Source organism: Kryptolebias marmoratus, linkage group LG22, assembly GCF_001649575.2.
Source record: "Kryptolebias marmoratus isolate JLee-2015 linkage group LG22, ASM164957v2, whole genome shotgun sequence".
Lineage (NCBI taxonomy): Eukaryota > Metazoa > Chordata > Actinopteri > Cyprinodontiformes > Rivulidae > Kryptolebias > Kryptolebias marmoratus.
In genome coordinates, this window is record NC_051451.1 from 21,925,225 (window position 1) to 21,946,400 (window position 21,176).

The following is a 21,176-nucleotide window of genomic DNA, read 5'->3' on the forward strand; positions in this document are numbered from 1 at the left end:
TGTGACTGTTTGAAGCCATGAAACGTTTAGCTGAAATGCAAGTTCTTGTTGAAAAAAAAGAGAGTAAAGTAAACACACATGAGTCAGCATGATAGTCTCTGAGGCTTTTTTTTTTGTTGGCAGAGTGCTCTCATATTGTATTACAAGCCTATTAATGTGTTTACTGAAATCAGATACTAAGGGCTCTGCTGGATGTCAAGGTGGGATTTGCAGAAATCCCCTTACCGGACCATTTTACTCAGCTGGGCAGTTCATATGAACATAAGAAGTTAAGCACAAATTCACTGAAGCACAATTAGAAAATGATAGGGTTGAATTCTATGAGAACTTTTAAAGCCCAACAAGCACCAGGTGTGGAAATAAATACAGAAGTTGGAGAAATCTGTTCACTCAGTTTAGTAAGTCATAAACAGGTATTTATAATAAACAGTAAGTAGTGTCCATGTGCAGCAGGTGTTGTGTTTTTGATGTGAAGTTGGCAGTGGAAGGGAAGATGGAGGATAGATCTAAAAAAGAAAAAAGTCAACTCAACTTGAGCTGCGGAATGAGGGCTTAGGGACTTTGTATAAATGTCCTAAGTTTTTTTTTCCAAATTCTTTTATTTGTAACCAATTTTTGTTATATTTGAACAATTACGTATCAAAAATTTGTAAATAAAAACATGTCTTAAGTATTCACTAGCAGCTTTTTGAATTATTGCAGAGCTTCACTCTTGTGTTGCACTTAGCCATTTTTTTTTTCTTTTTCAGTGAACTGTGATAAAGATCTCATTTCTATGGAAACTTTGTTTGGTGCTCTGTTTACAGTAGATTAGACAGTATTAGATATATTTTCTTGCTTCTAACATATTTACAGCATCTGTGTTGGGTGTGGTGACAGAAAGAGGAATTAGAAATTATTCACAGTTTGGCTCTGCTTCTCTTGTGAAGGTGCTTTGTCGCAACCTGTTATTAGATTTTCATGCCCTAGGGAGAGAATAATATTTTAGAGTGGGATTCTTACACGCCCCCTCACCTGGCTGTGATACTATAAGTAGGAGCATGTTGAAAGTTGTTTCATCAGTTGGATCCATTTATGCTTGAAGTCATGTTGCTGAGATTCTAGACAGGAATCCCTAATGTGAGCGTTAGGCAGTCATAATTATTGACAATGTAGAGTAAGATGGCATATCTGAGCAGAATCTCGACTGTTAGCAACAGTAGCTTTAATACCAGCTTTGGCTCCAGTGACAGCATCCTCACTGAGCCGTTACAAATTAACAGCTCAGTCTTTCTTAATAACAACATTGCCTATGGATCCAGGTGAGGTTACTTTGTGCAGCTTTTATAATTTGCCTAAAAGAAAACCATGAAACACATCCAATATTTCTTTCTTTTTTTTTTACCCTTAGGCTTGAGATGTTGCAGCAGATTGCCAACAGAGTCCAGCGGGACTGCGTTAATGGAGAAGACAAGCTGGCTTTGGCAAGAACAGCCCTCCAGTCGGTAAGTTTCGTGGAAGCTCAAATTGATGAAAGCTGTAATGAAAAATGCAATTTGTCGTTGAGGTCTGGATGTTTTTGTTTCTTTTAAGGACACAAAGCGCCTTGAGTCTGGTATACAGTTTATAAATGAGGCTGAGACTGCAGGCTACCTGTTGGAGTGTGAGAATATCCTCAGACAACAAGTTGTAGACATTCAAATTCTTCTGGATGGAAAGTTTCCATTTGCAGATCAGCTTGTTCAGAGGTACAGACAAAATCCTCCTGCACAGATAAGACAATGAGTTTTCTTTTGTATCAAAATATCTCATACTGCCATCCTCTTCGTCACAGGGTAACCAAACTCCGGGATGATCTTCTGGCCCTTCGAGCCGAGTGCTCCTCTGTGTACAGCAAAGGTCGTACCCTGACAACAGAACAAACCAAAATGATGATCTCAGGCATCACACAAAGCCTGAACTCTGGCTTTTCCCAAAACATCAATGCAAGCCTGACACCAGGCATCAATCCTGCACTCACCTCAGGGGGCTTAGGTGCCCCTGGGTCCACCTTCACCTCTGGCCTTACACCGTGCCTAACCCCATCCTTGACCCCAGCCTTGACCCCCAGTCTGCAGCCTTCTTTGGTACAAAGCTATATGGGAAATGGTGGCGGCTTGGAGCCGGGCAACCTCATGCAGCTGAAACACATGCAGATCCGAAAGCCCTTACTGAAGTCCTCACTGGCAGACCCCAGCATGACAGAGGAGGAGGTCAACATGAAATATGTGCAGGACCTCCTGAACTGGGTGGAAGAGATGCAGGTGAGCCGTCTCTACAGTTATTTGTCAGAACTCTAGATGTTCTAAATGATGAGATCCAAAGAAATTGATTTTTTCTCTCTAATGTTTAAAGTTGCAACTAGATCGTTCAGAGTGGGGGACTGATTTGCTAAGTGTGGAAATGCATTTGGACAACCACAAAAGTGTACACAGGGCGATTGAAGAATTCCAGATGAGTCTTAAAGATGCTAAACTGAGTGAAGTAAGCTTGACCTTAGCTACTGACTGAATTAAATTTTAGTTTAAGCAGACAACATAAAAAATACAGATACAATAATATATATATATATATATATATATATATATATATATTTTTTTTTTTCCTCAGATTCAGATGACTATACCCCTTAAGTTGACTTATTCCGACAAACTGAACAAACTCGAAAGGCAGTATGAAAGGCTGTTGGTAAGCATCTTAATGAGCTCAACTCTTTTAATTTAAACCTTGTGGTTATCTTTTAGTCTGACTGTCTGCCTCATTTTTTTCAGAGTTGCTCAAGGGAGCGGCAAACCAACCTGGAATGCCTTCATGACTTTGTGTCACAGGCAACTCAAGAGCTCATATGGCTGAATGAGAAGGAGGAAGAGGAGGTTGCCTTTGACTGGAGTGATCGCAACAGCAACATCTCCAGAAAAAGAGACTACCATGCAGTAAGCCATTTCTCTTTTGATTCATTTGTCTTTTAACAAAACAAAAAGATTTTCTGACTTTTGTTTTTCTGTATTTTAAGCTGTGTTGTTTTCTGCATTATTTTAAAGCAAAAAAATAATAATTTCAGTGAAGGGATTTCTGCATGAATAGTGTCTTGAATGATTATCTTCATGCTCTGAGCTGTGAGACAAGGATATGAGATTAAGTGAGATGATGCAGTAACTGGTTCTGTGCTTTGGATGAAAGCCAGGAATACTGAACTTAATGCCTTTATGCAGGACTTGATGAGGGAGCTGGATGAAAAGGAGGAAGCCATCAAGTCTGTGCAGGACAAAGCGGAGCGCCTCATGCTCAGGAACCACCCAGCCAGGCTAACAATTGAAGTAAGCCCCGTGTGCTTTTACTTTAAGAACTTTTCTGTTGCCCGTGTGACAATTATAGTTTGGAGCAAGAGCTTCTCCACAATTTTCAGCTTTGCCATTTCTGTTTTGTTTTTTTAGGCATACAAAGCTGCGATGCAGACACAGTGGAGTTGGATTTTACAGCTCTGCTCATGCGTGGAACAGCATCTCAAAGAAAATGTGGTTTATTTTGAGGTACTGAGACGATTACAGTATGTACAGCAAATACATTAGTATTGCTTCATACCTAATTTTCACATTTTTGTTGCCCCGAGTAGTTTTTCAGTGATGCCAAAGAGTCCATGGACTACCTTAAAAATCTCCAAGATTCCATTCAAAGAAAATACAGCTGCGATCGATCAAGCAGCCTGCACAGATTGGAGGATCTCATCCAAGAGTCCATGGTAAACTAACTTAAAGCTATAACGTGTGTGTTCATGTGTAGATGTAACTACAAGTATAAATGTATTTTGGGTGTGTTCTCAGGATGAGAAAGAGCAGCTTCTTCAGTACCGCAGCACTGTAGCAGGGTTAGTGGGCAGGGCCAAAAACATTGTGCAGCTGAAGCCCAGGAACCCTGAAACTCCCCTCAGGTCCTCCATCCCCGTCAAAGCAATCTGTGATTACCGACAAATAGAGGTATTGTTGTTCATGCCACAATACACCACACTTTTTCCATTTTCTTTTGAAGATTTTAGAGGAAATCTGAGCTGTGCATGTCTTATAACTCTTTTAGATTACTATTTATAAAGCTGATGAGTGTGTGTTGGCCAATAACTCTCATCGAGCCAAGTGGAAAGTTATCAACCCAGCAGGGAATGAGGCCATGGTGCCCTCTGTTTGCTTCACTGCACCTCCACCTAACAAAGAGGCTGTTGACATGGCTTCCAGGTGAGAAGGATGCTAGAATTCACGTTCTGTCTTGACTTTCCTATGCTGCACTTTTCATTTTAGGTTCTACTTTACTAAAACATCTCTCATTTTTCCTTAGAACTGAACAGTTGTACCAAAATGTCCTGGCACTGTGGCACCGCTCCCACATTAACATGAAGAGTGTGGCGTCCTGGCATTATCTCATGGCTGACATACGTGCCATCCGCAACTGGAATGTGGCCTCCGTATGTTTATTTGTTTCATTTCCTCTTTTAGACATTTATGAGTGATGATCATTTGTGATAATCAGGCTGATAATCATTTACTGAGACAGCTAAGAGCCTATTTTTCCCCACTTTTATTCCTGTAACAACTGCAGATAAAGACGATGTTGCCAGGTGAGCATCAGCAAGTCTTGAGCAACCTGCAGTCCCACTTTGACGAGTTCTTGGAGGACAGCGAGGAGTCCGAAGTTTTCACAATGGCAGACTGCACTCAGCTAGAGAGAGACGTGGCAGCCTGCAAAGAATATTACCAGGAACTACTCAGATCCACAGAGAGAGGCAAGGCTCTAATTCCCACCCTGCTTCTCTAAACAAAGAAGCTGCTGGAACACAAGCCAGCAGAGGAAACACATAGTTTTTAAACCTTTTTAAGCCTTAAGTTAATACCTTTAGCAAATATGTGCATTTTTCTTACTGAATTAGGGGCAGTTTATTAAAACATAATTAGTTTTGCTGCAAATTTAAATCAATTACTCTTTTATTAATGGGAAAGGTGCAGTTATCAGTTTTACATAAAAAACAAAGAATAAAACACTATATTTATTAGCCATGCCACCCCACACTTTCCTAAAAAGGTTCTCAATTGACTGTAAGTTCCTAATAACAAGTTTCTTTATGACTTTACAATAGCAACATAAGAGGAGCCATGAGTTTTTCTGCATTGCATCAGCTCTTACTTGATATTACATTGTGATAACAGTGCCACCTAGAGGTGGTCTTCCTGCAATACTTTTGTTCATCATGTGCTCTTCATCAAACATGTTATTTTTTAATCAAAGCAAAATTTTACATTGTTAGGTAGTTTACCAAAAGGAAAACAAACCATTATTTTTAGTTTCTTTACGAACTTAAATATATATTTTTTTATTTCCTGGTAAACAGAGGAACATGAGGAGTCAGTCTACAATCATTACATCTCCGAAATACGCAATTTTCGCATGCACCTGGAGAGCCATGAAGAACACCTGATCAGGCAAATTCGCACGCCGCTGGAAAGAGACGACCTGGAGCAGAGTCTGCAGCGCATTGCTGAGCATGAGGTACACTTCAGAGTGTTACTCGTTTTACAAATACTCAAACTTATCTGGTGATTTTAAAGTAATTAAACCATAATACTCTAATTGCTGCTTTATAGAGGAAGACAGCTGAGCTGGAGAAGTTAAAAGATGATCTGGATGTCCTGAAGGAGAAGTGTGAGATGTTCCTCCGACAGGCTGCAGGTTCTCCATCTGTGTCAACCCTTTCTTCCGAACTTTCTGTCCTCCTTCAAAGCATGAACCAAGTATACTCCATGTCCTCCATTTATATGGACAAGTAAGTGTCTTTCTTTAGTATCTTAAAGCAATTCAATGGAAGAAAAATTGTTAGAAGTTAAGTAATGTTCTTGTTTCTGCAGACTAAAAACAGTGAGTCTAGTGGTGAAGCACAGTCAGAGCGCCGAGGCTCTTGTTAAAGCCTACGAGTCCAAACTTTATGAAGAAGAGGCTACAAACTCTGATGTCAAATCCATTGAAAGTGTTATTTCTACACTTAAGGTAAACATTTTTTTTAATAGAGCAGGTTATCAGCATTACTACTGTTTTTATTTCAGTGGGTAATCATCCATCTTCTGTTCCCAGCAATGGCGGACAGAGATTGATGAAAGGCAGGAGGTATTCCATGACATGGAGGATGAGCTACAGAAAGCTCGTGTCATCAGCGATCGCATGTTTAAAGCCCACAATGAGCGGGACTTTGATTTGGACTGGCACAAAGAGAAGGCGGATCAGCTGAGTGAGAGATGGCAGAACATTCACTCACAGATTGATAGCAGGTTGGTGCAGTTTTTGTTTTATTTTACCAATTATAGCAGGTGCATGCAAACACCATATGGTAAATTTGTTAATTTTTTTTTTTTTTATCAATGTCAGACTTCGGGACCTGGATGGCATCAGCAAGTCCCTGGGACACTACAGAGACTCCTACTTGAGTCTTGATGAATGGATCACAGAACTGGAAACAGTGCAGCTAAAGGCCCAAGAAAACAAGCCTGATGATAGCAAAGCTCTTGCTGAGCTGTTAAACAAACAAAAGGTAAAATAAAACTAAACTTCCTCACACTAAATCAAACACTTAAATGTGATGAAACTGTATTTATTAACATATTGTTTATTTTTAGGTTCTTGTTGCTGAAATTGAACAAAAACAGAGCAGGATTGACGAATGTCAAAAGTATTCAGAGCAATACTCTTTTGCTATTAAGGTAATTCATTCAACAAATTATCAAACCCTTTTTATTTTTCTTAAGACCAAAATACAATTTTATGTGTCAGTAAATCAGCTATAATCTGCTGATATTTGCAGGATATGTATTATTAAAAAATACACCCAGTCTTTTGTGTTTTTAGAAGCCATCTAGGACAAGATTTAGCCTAAAAAGACATGGTTTTGATTTAAAAAATTACATTTCAAACATTTTTATATATACTTTTTTAGGAATATGAATTACAGCTAATGACATTCCGGGCGATGGTCGACTCCCAGCACAAATCTCCTCTCAAGAAGCGGAGGATACAGAGCTCTTCTGATGCCATTCAACAGGAGGTAGAACCCCATTCTAACATTGTTCATAAAGAAAAATATTTCTGTTCTAACAGGTCTTACACGGCAGCACATTTGTTTGTTTTTTTCACACAGTTTATGGATCTCCGAACCCGTTACACTGCTCTTGTGACTCTAATGACCCAGTATGTGAAGTTTGCCAGTGAAACACTGAAGAGAACAGAAGAAGAGGAGGTAAAATTTTATAACTTCCTGCTTAGCTTTAGAGCTTTTTAGTCGCTTTTGGTTATTATTCAAGTTCTGTTTTCCATTTAAGTATCTGCATGATTTTCAGGTCTCTGTGGCATCACCATTAACATGCTTTGCTGGTATTTTTACTTCTTCTTCACTTTGACTTTGTGATTTAGCAGCTCATCGGGGGTAAAAAGAATTTGCTTCATTGTGTAAAAGAAGCAAATAAAATGCAGAAAAGCAGTGCATGGCTGCATGTCCAGTCACTACTTGCTGGTGATAGTGACGTGGGTTGGAAAAAGTTTATTCATTATTTTTTCAGATTCTTTTTTTTTTTATAATGTTCTTCTAGCATAAAGAAAAAGAAATCTCTCTGAGAGTTTACATTATTTTGGAATTACTAGCAAATGCATTTAACAGAAGTTGTCATTTTTAGTGTAACAAGATAACAAACAGGATTTTTAATTTTAAATAATCCAACATTTTTTTATGTGATGTAATGTTTACAGTTTGAATTTATGCTGAATCTGCAGTCTTAGAGAGATTCCTTTAAAATATCAGTGCAAATATTTCACAGCTTCTGTTTAATTGTGAATCAGTGTATGATGGATTGTTTTGCATTATAGAACAGGAAGGCTTTTGAAAGAGCAGAAAATGCAAAGTGGACAGAAAACACGGAGCTTCAAAAAGCCAAAGGAGAAGCAGAGATTAGACAACTTCAGCAACAAATCCAGGAGCAGGAGGCTTTGCTCACGGAAAGACAAGCACAGGTGGAAAAGCTGGAAGGAGCACTAGAAACGCAGAAAAAGACCATTTGTGATATAAACTATCAAAAGTCACAGCTTGAGCATGATGTTATTCAGTATCGCACAAAATTAGAAATTGCAATTAAAGACAAAACTGCTACTGAGCAGGAGTTAATGCAAGCTAAACTTTTTATTGAACAGTCAGAGGCCACATGGTCTCTGACTCAAAAGAAACTTGAGGAGCACTTAAAGAAAGAAAATGACAGCCAAGATTTAAATACACAGAGCACCCCACACCAGAAAAAAACAAATGTGGAAGAAGTTGAATTTGAAGCTGAGAAGGAGTTGCGCAGTCAAGTCCAGTCTATAAACAAGGATCTGCAGCCTTTGGGATTTGACAACCAGCCAGAACCAGACGCTCAGCTGGAGTCACCTGTAAACAGAGCGGATGAAGTTCTACAGCAGAAACTGGAGGAACTGGTTCAGGTCCAGAAAAAGGCAGACATGGCTGAAGATAAAGCTCAGAGCTATAAAAAGCTTTTGGGCGACAGCAACAACAAACTGCAGAAACTCCAGATGGACGTGGAGAGTGAAAGGATCCACATGAGACAGAAATCAGAGGAACTTCAACAGGAAACGCTGAACCTGAAGAAATCCATCATTAACCTTCAGGAAGAAATCAGATCTCTCCAAAGAGCAAAGTCCTCATTAGAGCAAAGCTCCTTTTTCCAGAGCACTGAAATTGAAGGCCTTAAAGAGCAGTTAAAGATAACACAAGGGGAACTGCACAAGAAAAGCTCCATTGAGCAGGAAAACACATACAAGATTAACAACTTAGAGGAAGAGGTAGCTTCCAAACAGGCAGTCATAGATCAGCTGAAGATTAAATGCAATGAGCTGACGAGGATGAATTTCTCCTCTGGCAGTGATATTAGAGGGTTCCAGATCCAAATTGAGTCACTGGAAAAAGAGAGATCAGTTTCTGAACAAAAGATCAAGTCTTTAAAGAGAGAGCTTGAGAGTTGGAAACAACAGCTTCAAACGTCCAAGGAAGAAAGCATCGTAATGAAAAAATCAGAGCATGCGCTGCAGCTCAAATGCAAAAACCTGGAGGCAGACTTTCAAAAAAATGAAACTGCTGCTTCTCAGCTGCAGAGAAAAATAGATGAACTAAAACAGATCAATTTAGAGATGGAGCAGAATCTGCAAAACACTAAGGCTAAACTTGATAAGGTATTGATGGAAACGGAGAGCAAAGATCAGCAAATTAAAATATGTAAGTCTCAAGTAGAGGGCACTAAGTCGCAGTTCAGGATTATTGAGGACGAACTAAATAAAAAATCCCAAACTACCTATGAGCTCCAGATGAAACTGCAAGAATTCAGTGAAGATGCAAAGAAAATGGCCGATCTTCAGCAGAAAACTAAATCCCTCTCTTTAAAGATTAGCAGTTATGAGGAAGAAATAACAACTCTGAAATCAGAACTGAAGTCGCTGTTTGCTGAAAAGAATTTATTGAATCAAAAAGTTCACATGCAAAAAGCTGAAATTGACTGTTTAAATGAGATGCTAAAGAATAAAAATACAGAGCTGCAAAAGGAATCTGGAGAGTGCCAGAGACATCTCAGTCAAATTAAAGCATTAGAAGATGAGCTTTTCAAGCATAAGCTCAGTTTTAAAGGAATAACAGACAACTCAGAGAAAATGATAGAAAGCTTAAAGCAAGAAATAAATACACTTCAGAATAACAAGACAGCAGCTGAGAAAAAATTAGAAAGCCTGAATGTTAGAATTTCAGATCTTAACTCCTCTCTGCAAAGAGCAAAAGATGAGCTGGCTCTAGAGATCAAAGAAAGAAAAATAAAGGACGCCAAAATCACAGTGCTTGAGACCGAGCTTCGGAAAAATAGTCTAACAATCAAAGAAGTGATGTCCAGTTCTGACAAATCTCAATCAAATCTACAACGTGAGAATTTGATCCTGAAGAGGGAGAAATGTGACACACTGGAGAAAAACATCTCACTGGGAGCTGAAGTCAGGATGCTGAAAGACAAGCTGCAACGTGTGCAAACAGATGCTGAGCAAAAGAAAAAAGAAAACTCTGCTCTTCAGCTGAGGTCCAAACAGATGGAGGAACAACTGGAGAATTGTAAGAAGATGTTGGAGGAGCTGAAGAGTAAACTGGAACTCCAGAAAGAGGGCTATGAGAGGCAGTTGTTGCTTATGCAGTCTGAAATTGAGAAAAAAATGATTTTGCTGCAGTCTGAGATCACAAAAGAAAGTCAGCCATCACGAGGTGCAGAATTAGCAGAGACAATCAACAAGTATTTAAAGCAGGATGTTAAACTGATAAAAACCGTGCATCAAACCATAGTGGAATCAACCCAACAAATGGACCGAGAGCTGCAGATAAAAACCGAACACCTGCAGCAAGAAAGAACAAAGCTTGTGCAAGAGTTGTCCAAAGCAAAGTCAGAAATTGCCCAACTGGAGGAAGAAAAAGTCAGACTCACCTCAAAACTCAGTTCCCTGCAAAGCCTTTGCAATCAACAGTCAGCTGAAAAAGCTAAGTTTGAAAAGCTGCTGACAGACAGCGAGCGGAAACTGACACTGAAAGAAAATGAAGCAAGAGCTCTACGGGAACAAATCGGGCAGTATGTCAGAGAGGTGAAAAGTCTTCAGGAAACACTTTCAACAGTTGGAATGGACACAGTAAAAAGCAGCCATAAGTCTGTGACAAACAGCAAAGCGGATTTGTTGAAGGCACATCCTACGGTGACGACAATGGCGTCTTTCATTAAAGGTGCAAAACACAGCATGGAGGAAGAAACTTTTAAAACAAAAGAGGTATGGAAGCTATTAGCATTACTATAGCATAATATATTAGATTGTATGATGTTTTTGTTTGCGCTGTTGCAGTTGTAACAGTGGACTTTAGATTTTCTTTACTTAAAGGTTTTTTTTCCAATGTCATGTCTACAGATGGCAACAATGGAGAGAAGCAGCATTCTTGAAGGAATTAAACAAGTCAAAGAAGATATTTCCACCATTCAACCAAAAGATACCCAACATGTGACTTACAAGAGCAGTGTTACATCTGATTTTCCCAGTGCTGCCACAGCACATGGATACATGGCTCTGTGTGGACCAACAGACCAACAGCTGAGTGAAACTAATACCAGTAAAACAAGAACATATCAAATCAGAGAAACCCATGAAACTGGAAACATACCTGAAAAGAGCACAGCAAACTTTGGTGGAAAACTGATAAGTTCCCAAAAGCTCACAGAATCTGAGGGGAGTGCAAACATTCAGTACTTGAGAAAGTGTAAGCTCTTGGATGGAGAGGTTTTGCAAAAGTTGGAAATGGGGCTCATCACCATGGAGCAGCTGCAGGCATCACTTGCTCAACAACTGATTGGCAATCCGATTACAGTTGCTGGGGTTTATGTGGATTCAAGTAAGAAAAAGATATCCTTCCTAGAAGCTGCTGAAAAAGGCTTCCTCGCAAAAACATATGCACATGAGTTTCTCGAAGCTCAGGCTGCAACAGGGAGTCTTGTAGACCTGGCCACAGGAGAAAGGATCTCAGTTGCCAAGGCTCTGGAAAGAGGAATCATAGATGCAGGCATGAAAGACAAACTGGTGGAGGCGGAGAAAGCTGTTAGTGGCTACAACTATAAGGGCAAAAAACTGTCTGTGTTTCAGGCAAAGGAGGAAAGGATTCTTGATAGAGCTAAAGCCACGAAGATCCTTGAGGTCCAGATTGCAACTGGAGGGTTAATTCACCCGGAGACGGGCGTAAGAGTGCCTGCTTTTGCTGCTGTAAATCAGGGCCTTTTGAGCAAAGAGGTTCTGCAAAGTCTGTATGATCCAGTGAGTAACCCAAAAGGTTTCCACAACCCTGACACGGGACAAAAGGCATACTACCAGGAAATACTAAAAACAAGCTTGTATGATCTCAATGGGGGGGTGTTTCTCATCCCATTTGGAGAAAGGCACCTAACAAACGCATCTCCTGTGACTCCCCATCGAGTGTCTGTTGTCAACAGCAGCTGTGGATCTGAAATGTCAGTGTATGAAGCTTGCAAGGGGAAGCACATTGATAAGAAGATGTATCTGTTTCTGTCACAGCAGGAGAGTGAATGGCAGGAAAACTCAATAGTTGACCTCAGTGGAAGCCCACGTCACATTATTACTGATGCCAGAAGTGGCCGACAGCTTTGTCTAGAATCTGCTTTGAGTCAAAGGTTTCTTGAAGCATCTGAGCTTGAAAGCTATAAAAATGGTCTTCTAAGTATCAACGAAATTGCAGACATCATATTTTCAAGGAGAGTTGTTGTGGAAGATGTTAACAGCACCATTGCTGGTCTCTGGGACATCACTCAGAAGAAGAGGATCTCAGTTTTTCAGGGCTTCCAGCAGGGATTCACTGATAGAGTTACGGCCTTACAACTCCTAGAATCCCAGGCCTGTACTGGAGGTATTTGCGACCCCTCATCTGGGGAGAAAGTCACTCTCCTGGAGGCTCTCAAAAGAGGTCTTGTAGATGAAGCAGTGAAAAAGCAGCTCCAACAATTTGAGCAGGCATTCAATGGCATTACTCATTCTAAGACTGGGAAGGTTTTGTCAGTATTCGAGGCTGTGCAGGAGAATCTCCTCCCAAAGGATGTGGGGTTTCGCTGTATTGAATTCCAACTCTTCACTGGTGGGGTGATACATCCTGGTACTCATGACAGAGTCTCACTTGAAGAAGTCATTCAACGTGGCCTTGTTGACAAAGTTACAGCTGCCATGCTCAAAGATGAGAAGCTCCACACTAAAAGCCTCACCTGTCCGAAGACCAAGAGAAAAATCACATTCAAAGAGGCACTTGAAAGAAGCGTTTTTGACTGTCACACAGGGTTAAGACTACTGGAGGCTACAAAAGTTCTCAGCTATGGAGCCAAAACAGCATTTCATTACCTGTGGGCATTCAAATAAACATTTGTAAACAAACGTGTAGATAGAACTTCCTTTGGCTTTGTTTTGCTGCTTATTGTTTCTTTCTGATTCATACATTGCCATTCATTTCATTATTGTGTTTCATACAACAGATCATTCCTCTTGAGTTTTGTTGGGCCTTATCATGAATAGTTTATTTTGACATTGAAACTCCCCCTGGTTTTTATGAATTTGTATTTTTAAGTAAAATTGACAACTCTGTTGAACCTGTTTTAATTCTAGAGATCTGTTGATGAGGAGAAGCGAGAGCATGGCGATAAAGTTAGCAAACTATTGCACTGGATGTCCGATGTGAAACAGACAATGAGCAATGACGGGCATGCTCTGAAAGATAGTAATGCCAACACAGACGCTTCAAATAAACGCCAGGTAATTAATGTGTGTAGCATTTTTATTTTACTTAAGACATTTATGACTTTTCTGTCACAGTGTATGATTTCTAATAAAACACACTTTGGTGAATGTAATGACCTTACTTGGCTTAAAAACACCTGGTTAATAAAATATTTATTATTACATGCTTGATTATTTTAATCAACTCTAACTGACACAATTACAACAGATATTTAAGTTGCACAAGCACTCATACTAACAACCTAATCAGTCCAATAGGTTGTTCAAATCTTAAAACAAAATAAAAACTTTTTTCTGTGTATCTAAAAACATGAAATGGCCTAAAATAAATGCCTTGATTTGAATTAAATTAATATTTACTAAAAAAAAATCAAGTGTTTTGTATATATGAATAAGGGTAAAAAGTAATTTATTTGTTATGGGTAACATAATTCAGTATAAGCAATGCATTTAAACAGAAAAGAGATCAATTCATTATAGGAGTGGAAACTTTCATTTAATGTTCTTTGCAAATGATTTAACGAATCATTTTGCATTACTATTTAGGTGTATTTTGAAGTATATTTGCGTCTTTATCTGAATAAACTTTTACTGGATAATTCAGCAAAAGTATCTACTAACTAAATTAATTTTAGTTCAGTATTTCATTTTTGTTTTTAAAGATGTGTATAGCAAAAAGATATTTGATACTATACAGAAATTCATACTTTCCTATTATTTACACTGCATACACAAAAAGTGGTAATTTTTGAGAAATAAAGTGTAACATTTGCAGTGTTGGCTTTCAGATCTTGTGAAATTATCAAGCTATTTTTGACTGAGTTTCTGACTATAGAGAAAATGGTTTTGATATTCTTTGTGTGTATAAGATCTAAAAAATAGTTTGATGCAGGGCTCTCAGAATTAATGTGACAAATTACAAGTTTAAAAAGAACTCCAGCACTAAATGAACCCCTTTTGCCACAACCGCAAAAAATCCTGTTCATATTATTGCAAAGCTTTTACATAATTTTGGTCACTGTTTTATATTTTATTTAGTTACTGATGATCACAGTGTAACCTAATTCATTCACTAACAAGTTCTGTTTTATTAATTCAAATTATAATTGTGAGCCAGTTAAAAAAAAGATTCTTTGTTTTGGGATTTACTATCTCTTCTTACTATAGTCAGACAACACAGTCTTTTTAAAAAAAGCATTTTAAAATTTTAACTTATCACTGTATTTGTAGGTGTCTGTTGAGGAAATGGTCTCTAAAAAAGATCAAATTGCAGAAGCACTCCTGGCCACGCAAATGATGCTCAACAAACACGGTGACAAGTAGGTGTCCGTGCCTTGAATTGGATGTGGAATATTTATTTTCTGTTTAAACTCAAAGATTAATTTGTTGTTTTGTTGTTTTACAGGATGACGGAGGAGGACAGAGAGAAGACGCAGAAGCAGCTGAAGGCTCTCAGTCAGGCTTACAGTGAACTCTCTCAGCACTGTTCAGACCAGACAACCTCTGCAGATGAGGTTGGCCTTTATAGGCGTTTTGTTAAGTTGTGTTTGTTGCAGTTGTGTGCTATAATGCAAACAGTTCCTACTGATGTTCAGTTGCATGATCTATTCTTTTTCCTAAGGACAGTTCCTTTTGCCTCTCCTGTTTTACTTTCTTAAAGCATTTCACGGGTGACAAAATTAGAATTTGTTCAGTTGAAAACTCCAGTATGCTGTAAACATGTCTAACTGTGCCACTGTTGCCCCAAAAATCCACCATTATCAATGTGGTTAAGCTGTCATAGAGTTCATTGTGACAGCAGGTTTGAGATGTAGCCTTACAGTTTGCAACATGACTAACAACACTCTTTTTACAAGATGCTGGACACTGCATTCCTAAATGCATGGAAGCTTTACGTGTGTTATGCATCACTTTCCAGTTGTAACCCTGTTGCAATCTTGCTCTTCTGCACACTTTGTTTTAAACATGCCTATGTTTGTGTGGTGGTAAGTATGTATTTTGTCTTGCTTTTGAATGCAAAATCTAACACAAAAAATACATATTAGGAAGTCAAAGCCAGTTAAGTAACTTGCCATGCTTTTTGTTTTTCTCAGGTTTCAAAAATCACTTACGGGACTGGTACTGGAACCATGACTGGGCTGCCTGCTCAAATGACTCCTAACACTCTCCCAGATGGCCTCACAAGCCCCGGCCTCTCCCTTTCTGAGCCCCAAGTCCATCTGGACTGGGATGAAAGTCTCAAAAACATTCACATGCACACACCCACAATGAACCCCTTCCCTGAGAATGAAGAGGGCAAATGCATACAAGGGTCACATTTCTCATCTGTTTCCCTGTCTGATGTAGCAGCAGTTAGAGAAGAGTCTAGTGGTGAGGATTTGGTCATTAAAATAATAGAAACCAATCAGGTCAATGACGGAGTGGATGTGCGCTACACAGGGGATGTGTTGACCCTGGAGGAGGCATTTTGGTGTGGTCTAATTCCTGCTTCAGTCTATGTAAAGATTCTGCAGAGGAAAAAGTCCTGTCAGGAAGTGATGCAGCTGAGCATGGCTGAAAATGTGTTGCATGTGGAGCCTGAAGAGGGGATTAATCATAGTGAGGTTAATGGACTGGTGTTAAAGTGTCTCAGTGGAGATAAATCACTGGCATCAGAGAGGAAAATTAACACTCTAAGGTCTGCGTGTGATGGTTTAAATGATGATGAGAACAGATCAAGGCCATTGGACAGTAAAGTGAGTGATGCCAAAGAAGATGAAAATGTAGCTGATGTGTCAGAGGGTGTTAGAGACCTGAGAGTGGATGTAGCAGTTCAGTGTGATTTGATGAGCTCAAGCAGCACTCTTATTGTATTGGGACATCAGCGGCAGTTTATGGGACTTGTGTTGCCTCTTTCTGGGGAAACTATGTCCTCCTCATTCCAGCAAATCACCACCAGCGAGTTTACTAGCAAACTGTTTAGTAATCGAGAAAAAATAGCTGCTTTTTACATTCCAGAAAGTTCAGAGGTAATAGATATCACAACTGCTGTTAAAGATGGTCTTATTGACAGCTACACAGCAGACATTCTGAAATCTATCGAAATTCCTGATGTGGTTCCTGACAATCATCTCTTCAGTGAAAGGTTTTCAACATGGCTTATGTACAAAAAACTAGCAGCTGATAGATGGCGTCATCCTACAGATGTTTCAGAGCTGAACCTCCCCACTCCCACAGAGGCAGAGCAGTTATTCATCTCATACTTGATGATTAACAGCTACATTGATCCAAGGTCGGCTCAGAGGGTTTTGATATTCGACAGTCAGTTAAATGAAACGACTCAAGCTTTTCTTAAAGACCCAATGTTTTCTCAAAATATCACTTTAAATGCCAGTGATCGATCAGAGCAGTCAGATGATGAGGTATTGCTGCAAATAAATGAGGAAACAGAAAAGGTAATAAAAAACATACAGGCCGACAGGAGTATTACTCTGAATGAAAACACAATCCAGGCATTTGAGCCTCATAATTTTACTTTTCTGAGCAAAACAGAAGTACATTTTGTGAAACAAACTGTCATAAATGGCAATTCTTCAAAGCAAGATCCTGTCAGGGAATGTTTCGTGAGTAATTACATTCATCTGAATAATATAGAACGGGATGAAGTGGGAGAAAGTATCTTCCAAAACAGCAAAAATTGGAAAGAATTGAATGAATCCGAAGAGAAGATTTGTGGAAACAGTGTACAATTTGACACTGAAAATGCTGTCAGAGAAAATTATGATGTTCCAGCTTGTCTGGAAGTGCTATTCACTTCTATGTTGAGCTCTATTGAAAGTAAAAACACTGAATCATCATCCTTGATAACTGCAAATGAATCAATGAAGAAGCCTATTCATCAGCTACTACCACACTGCAATGCTGAGTCACTGTGCAGGGAATCAGAAAGTGCTGACATTTACCAAGCTAAGTTTTTCTGCTCTGTTGATGAGATGGCAAGTGAAAGTGAATGTGAACATGCTTCTCAACTTCTGAAAGTTCAGGTAGATGAATCGAGCTTTCTAAATATCCTCTTTGACTTATCTGCGAATGACCTAGCAGAACAGCACAAAGTATTGGAGCCGGATGACCTGGGGTCAGTTGAAAAAACTGATGTTTTAAGTGATGTGGAATTTTTAAGTTTAAATCAGGCAAACAAATGTCAAGCAGACAAGCAGAGCTTTTTGAGGTCTGATTACAATCTTAGTGAGACATTGCAATTTGGATCAGGTGAACATTTGGACTCAGATTCTAAATTCATCACTTATCCGAAAGAAAACTGCATTTTGGACTTATCTGAAGATCAAACTGTGGCTTTGAATAATCTGTGTGGAGCTGAACATGTGCAGCAGCAAACTGTGAGGCAGGTGGCTGTCTCAGTGCTTGATTTACTAAATGAAGAGGCTAATAAAGAAATAGAAAGCGCAAGAAAACATAAAAATATAGAAACAACTAGTATTCACGTGGATCAGTCCCTTCCCTCAGAGAGTAGTCATCAGTTTGTGATGATCTCACCTTCTTGTTGGAGTCAAGTTACTGCAGATTGTGATTCTCACAAAGATAAAGAGGCTTTACTGGCAGACAGTGACTCACAGGTCGTGATCAATAGCCAGAAGACAGTTGGAGCGGATGTACGCAGTGTGATAGAGAATGCTGGTCCAACAAAGAGTTCATCTTGTCTGAGTGACAGAACATCCAATTCTGACTCAGAAAGCCAGGCTCGAAACGTCACTTTAGCTTTTAACTGTCATGAATCTAACAACCAGCCAACTGTTTTCAGTGATGAATTTGATTCAAGAGAGGAAACTTATGCAGTTACTGAGGGTGATCTTGGCACATCTTTATTATTGCACAATGATCTGTTTGAGGAAAGTAGAACAGAGAGTAACACAAGTGATGCTCACTCAGCTTCGAAAAGTGAGCCAGGTAACTCATCACCTGGAAATGTGGTTGAAATTGCAGAAATCTTAGTTTCAAAAGGTCTCGATGATTTTGACATAAAATGTGCAGAAGATGGCAGTGGGCATGCATCACCTCAGCAAGCAATGCCTTATTCAGAAAGTATTGAATTTCAGTCTAGTTGCTGCCAAAACATTCAGAACCAGAGTGAACCTGCTTGTGACAAATCTGCACAACAACCAAACTCCTCTCTTGATTTACCAACTTCATTTATTGACTTAAAAACAGCAAACACTGTGAATCACAGGAGCAGTGATATAAAAGTCCCTGTTTTGACAAGTAATGATTTGTCAGACTTCATAATCAGTGGTGAAAACGATGTGAAGTTATACGAAGAGAGGCTTTCTCAGGAGAAGCAACATGAAGTCACCTTCATAGTTCTGACTGACACTGAGCATATCTCATCATCAAAACAGGACAATGACAGTAATCATGGAAGTGAGCCCTGCTTAAATCTACCTTCTGTATCATCAAACATTGACTTGCTGCAACCTGAGACCAAAATGGGAGAAGATTTAGGCTCTCCTAGTGAACCAGAGTCAGTTCCTGTACTGCCAGATAGCTGCGTTACAGAGAAACAGCCTACACAACAATCAAACTCCTCTTCTGACCTACCTACTTTTTTAAACAAAATAAATGCATCAAATACTGACAGTCACAGGAGCAGTGATATGGAAGCTCCAGCCCTGACTAATAATGTTTTGTCAGATTTCACAATCAGAGGTAAAAACGATGTGAAGTTACACAAGGAGAGATTTTCCCCCGAGAGGCAACATGATGACGCTTTCATAGGCTTGAGTCAAACTAAGCAGACAGCATCAAAACAGGAGAATGACAGTAGTAATGAGGATTTGTCTGGCTTAAATCTACACTCTGTACTATCCACCACGGACTTGGTACAACCTGAAACTAAAATGAGAGATAATTTAGGATCTCCTAGTCAATCAGAGAAAGTTCCTGTACTGTCAGAGAAAAATCCTGCAGAACAATTAAACTCCTCTTCTGATTTACCAGCTTTGTCAAATGACTTAAATACAGCAAACATTGTCAGTCACGTGAGCAGTGATATGGAAGCTCTAGCTTTGACTAATAATGATTTGTCAGACTCCATAATCAGTGATGTAAAGGATTTGAATTTCTATAAGGAGAGGCTTTCCCAAGAGGAGCAACATGATGATGCTTTCATAGTCCCGAGTGATACTGAGCAGATCTCAATCTCAAAATTTAAGAATGACAGTAAAAATGGAAGTGTATCCTGCTCAAATTCACAATCTGTATCAACAGAAATGGACATGGTGCAACCTGAAATTAAAATGAGAGAGAATTTAGGGTCTCCTAGTCAATCAGAGAAAGTTCCTGTACTATCAGAGAAAAATCCTGCAGAACAATTAAACTCCTCTTCTGACTTACCAGCTTTTTTAAATTACTCAAATACAGCAAATACTGTCAATCCCAGCAGCAGTGATATGGAAACTCCAGCTTTAACTAATAATGATTTGTCAGACTCCATTATCAGTTGTGCAAGCAATGTGAAGGTATATAAGGGGAGGCTTTCCCCAGAGAGGCAACATGACACTTTGATGGTCCTAAGTACCACTGAGCAAATTGCATTATCAGAACAGGGGAATGGCAGTAATAATGAAGATGTGTCTCACTTAAATCCACCTTCTGTATCATCAGGCATTGACTTAGCACAACCTGAAACAAAAATGGAAGACAGTTTAAGATCTTCTAGTCAACTAGCAGAAGTTCCTGTCCTGTCAAACAGCTGCGATAGAGGGAAAAATCCTGCACAACAGTCAAGCTCCTCTTCTGACTTACCTGCTTTGTTTAGTGACTTAAATACAGCAAATCCTGTCAGTCAAATGAGCAAAGATGTGGAAAAGCTAGCTTTTGCTAATAATGATTTGTCTGGTTCCATAATCAGTGGTTCAAACAATGTGAAGTTATGTGAGGAGAAGCTGTCCCCAGCAATGCAACATAACACTTTCATTGTCCCAAATGACACTGAGGAGGTCTCACTATCACAACAGGAGAATGACAGTAATAGTGGTAGTGTGTCCTGCTTAAATCCACCATCTGTACCATCAGACACGGACCTGCTGCAGTCTGAAACCAAAATGGGAGAAGATTTTGGATCCCATAGTCAACCTGTCCTGTCAGGCAGCTGTGTTCCATCTGTTGTTTGCTCGTCAAGTGGGCCTGAGATTTGTAATGGTGTGAAGACTCTGGTAGTTGATCAGGAAGAAATTACCACAGAACATACTAATTTTAGTGACTTGCAAAAGCCTCAAACTCAAAACAGTGACTGCACTAATCTTCAGCCTGTAGAAGATTACAGTTTCCATAAGAGCAACGAGCCTCATGGACTGGAAAGCACTGTCACAGACACTTTAAGAAACACGTTGAAGCAAAACATCCTTATTTCTAATAACAAAAACATGGAAAGCTCAGAACTGATATCTCAGGAGCAAAATGTATGTGAGAACGCAGAACATGTTCCAAATGTCCAACAGGAGCTCCTGCCACTTTTGAGGACCGTTTCCTTGAACCAGGACTTTTCAGTTCTTCAGGAAATGGTGAACAGTATAAGCAGTGTACAGGAGGAGGACTCACAGGAGGGCCAGCATCACACACTGGAGAGCATCAAGGAGGAGAGTTCAGACGGGGAGGATGAGAAGTCAACAAGAAAGGACAAAGATAACTGTCACACTGATGCAAAAACTAACCAGTCCTCTGCTCAGATGGCTGACAACTTGGATGCCTGCAAAGCTGAAAAGGTCAAAATTCAAGTTGAGCTTTTTTGTGTCAGT

The 21,176-nt window shown here is 39.4% G+C and overlaps 1 protein-coding gene across 24 annotated transcripts in view; it reads left to right on the forward strand.

Moving 5' to 3' along the window:
- dst (dystonin) overlaps positions 1–21,176 on the forward strand; it is a 94,715-nt gene that overhangs the window by 33,934 nt on the left and 39,605 nt on the right. For 20 of the 24 annotated variants that reach the window (XM_017412866.3, XM_017412872.3, XM_017412874.3 and 17 more), the window contains 25 exons: positions 1,391–1,484; positions 1,573–1,727; positions 1,814–2,282; positions 2,374–2,502; positions 2,629–2,706; positions 2,790–2,951; positions 3,231–3,335; positions 3,453–3,548; positions 3,632–3,757; positions 3,840–3,992; positions 4,090–4,244; positions 4,345–4,471; positions 4,606–4,789; positions 5,393–5,550; positions 5,646–5,824; positions 5,907–6,045; positions 6,130–6,323; positions 6,421–6,583; positions 6,669–6,752; positions 6,986–7,093; positions 7,187–7,285; positions 13,255–13,401; positions 14,617–14,705; positions 14,792–14,900; positions 15,480–21,143. In XM_017412866.3, coding sequence (XP_017268355.1) covers positions 1,391–1,484; positions 1,573–1,727; positions 1,814–2,282; positions 2,374–2,502; positions 2,629–2,706; positions 2,790–2,951; positions 3,231–3,335; positions 3,453–3,548; positions 3,632–3,757; positions 3,840–3,992; positions 4,090–4,244; positions 4,345–4,471; positions 4,606–4,789; positions 5,393–5,550; positions 5,646–5,824; positions 5,907–6,045; positions 6,130–6,323; positions 6,421–6,583; positions 6,669–6,752; positions 6,986–7,093; positions 7,187–7,285; positions 13,255–13,401; positions 14,617–14,705; positions 14,792–14,900; positions 15,480–21,143 — 9,166 coding nt within the window. The other 4 variants (XM_017412881.3, XM_017412882.3, XM_037973539.1 and 1 more) reach the window with 4 other exon arrangements.